The sequence below is a fragment of the Octodon degus genome, unplaced genomic scaffold (assembly GCF_000260255.1).
Source record: "Octodon degus isolate 3935 unplaced genomic scaffold, OctDeg1.0 scaffold00014, whole genome shotgun sequence".
Taxonomy (NCBI): Eukaryota; Metazoa; Chordata; class Mammalia; order Rodentia; family Octodontidae; genus Octodon; species Octodon degus.
In genome coordinates, this window is record NW_004524590.1 from 21,958,516 (window position 1) to 21,959,062 (window position 547).

General features: G+C 39.9%; 1 protein-coding gene across 1 annotated transcript in view; it reads left to right on the top strand.

The window, feature by feature from the left end:
* LOC101567423 (UBX domain-containing protein 4) overlaps window positions 1-547 on the top strand; it is a 17,909-nt gene that overhangs the window by 11,176 nt on the left and 6,186 nt on the right. The window contains exon 4 of the mRNA XM_023709689.1: window positions 457-542. Coding sequence (XP_023565457.1) covers window positions 457-542 — 86 coding nt within the window. The remainder of the gene's footprint in view (window positions 1-456; window positions 543-547) is intronic.

The following is a 547-nucleotide window of genomic DNA, read 5'->3' on the forward strand; positions in this document are numbered from 1 at the left end:
AACCTGAGGCTGACAGCTTTGTGGAAGCAGCCACTTAAAGGACTGAGCTAGGGCCAGGCCTCCCACTCTGCCCCTCTTGAGCTGTACACCAGCTTATATTGTCGTTTTTTAGCCAGATTATCTAGTTTTTAGAACTGTTCACGCTGTGTTGTGGTTATCTTTCTGGGTTTTGTGTGTGTGTGTGTGTGTGTGTGTGTGGAACTCGGGATTGAACTCAGGCCCTTGCGCTTGCTAGGCAAGCGTTTATTATACTGAGCCATCTCCCTGGCCCCAATTGTGGTTCTCTTTCAATTGTGGAGCTTTTTAAATAAGTAACCTTTCAGTTTACATTTATAGAAACTTTCTGAAATTAGACAATTTTAATTGTAGCAGTCATTTTGAATGCATGTGAATAATGCAGATTGTTAGTTTCAAAAGGCATACTTGTAAGGTTTTTATTGTGTTATTCCTTTACAGACAGTTGGCAACACTTACGGTAATTTTTCATTAGCAACCATGTTTCCCAGGAGAGAATTTACCAAAGAAGATTATAAAAAGAAATTGCTAG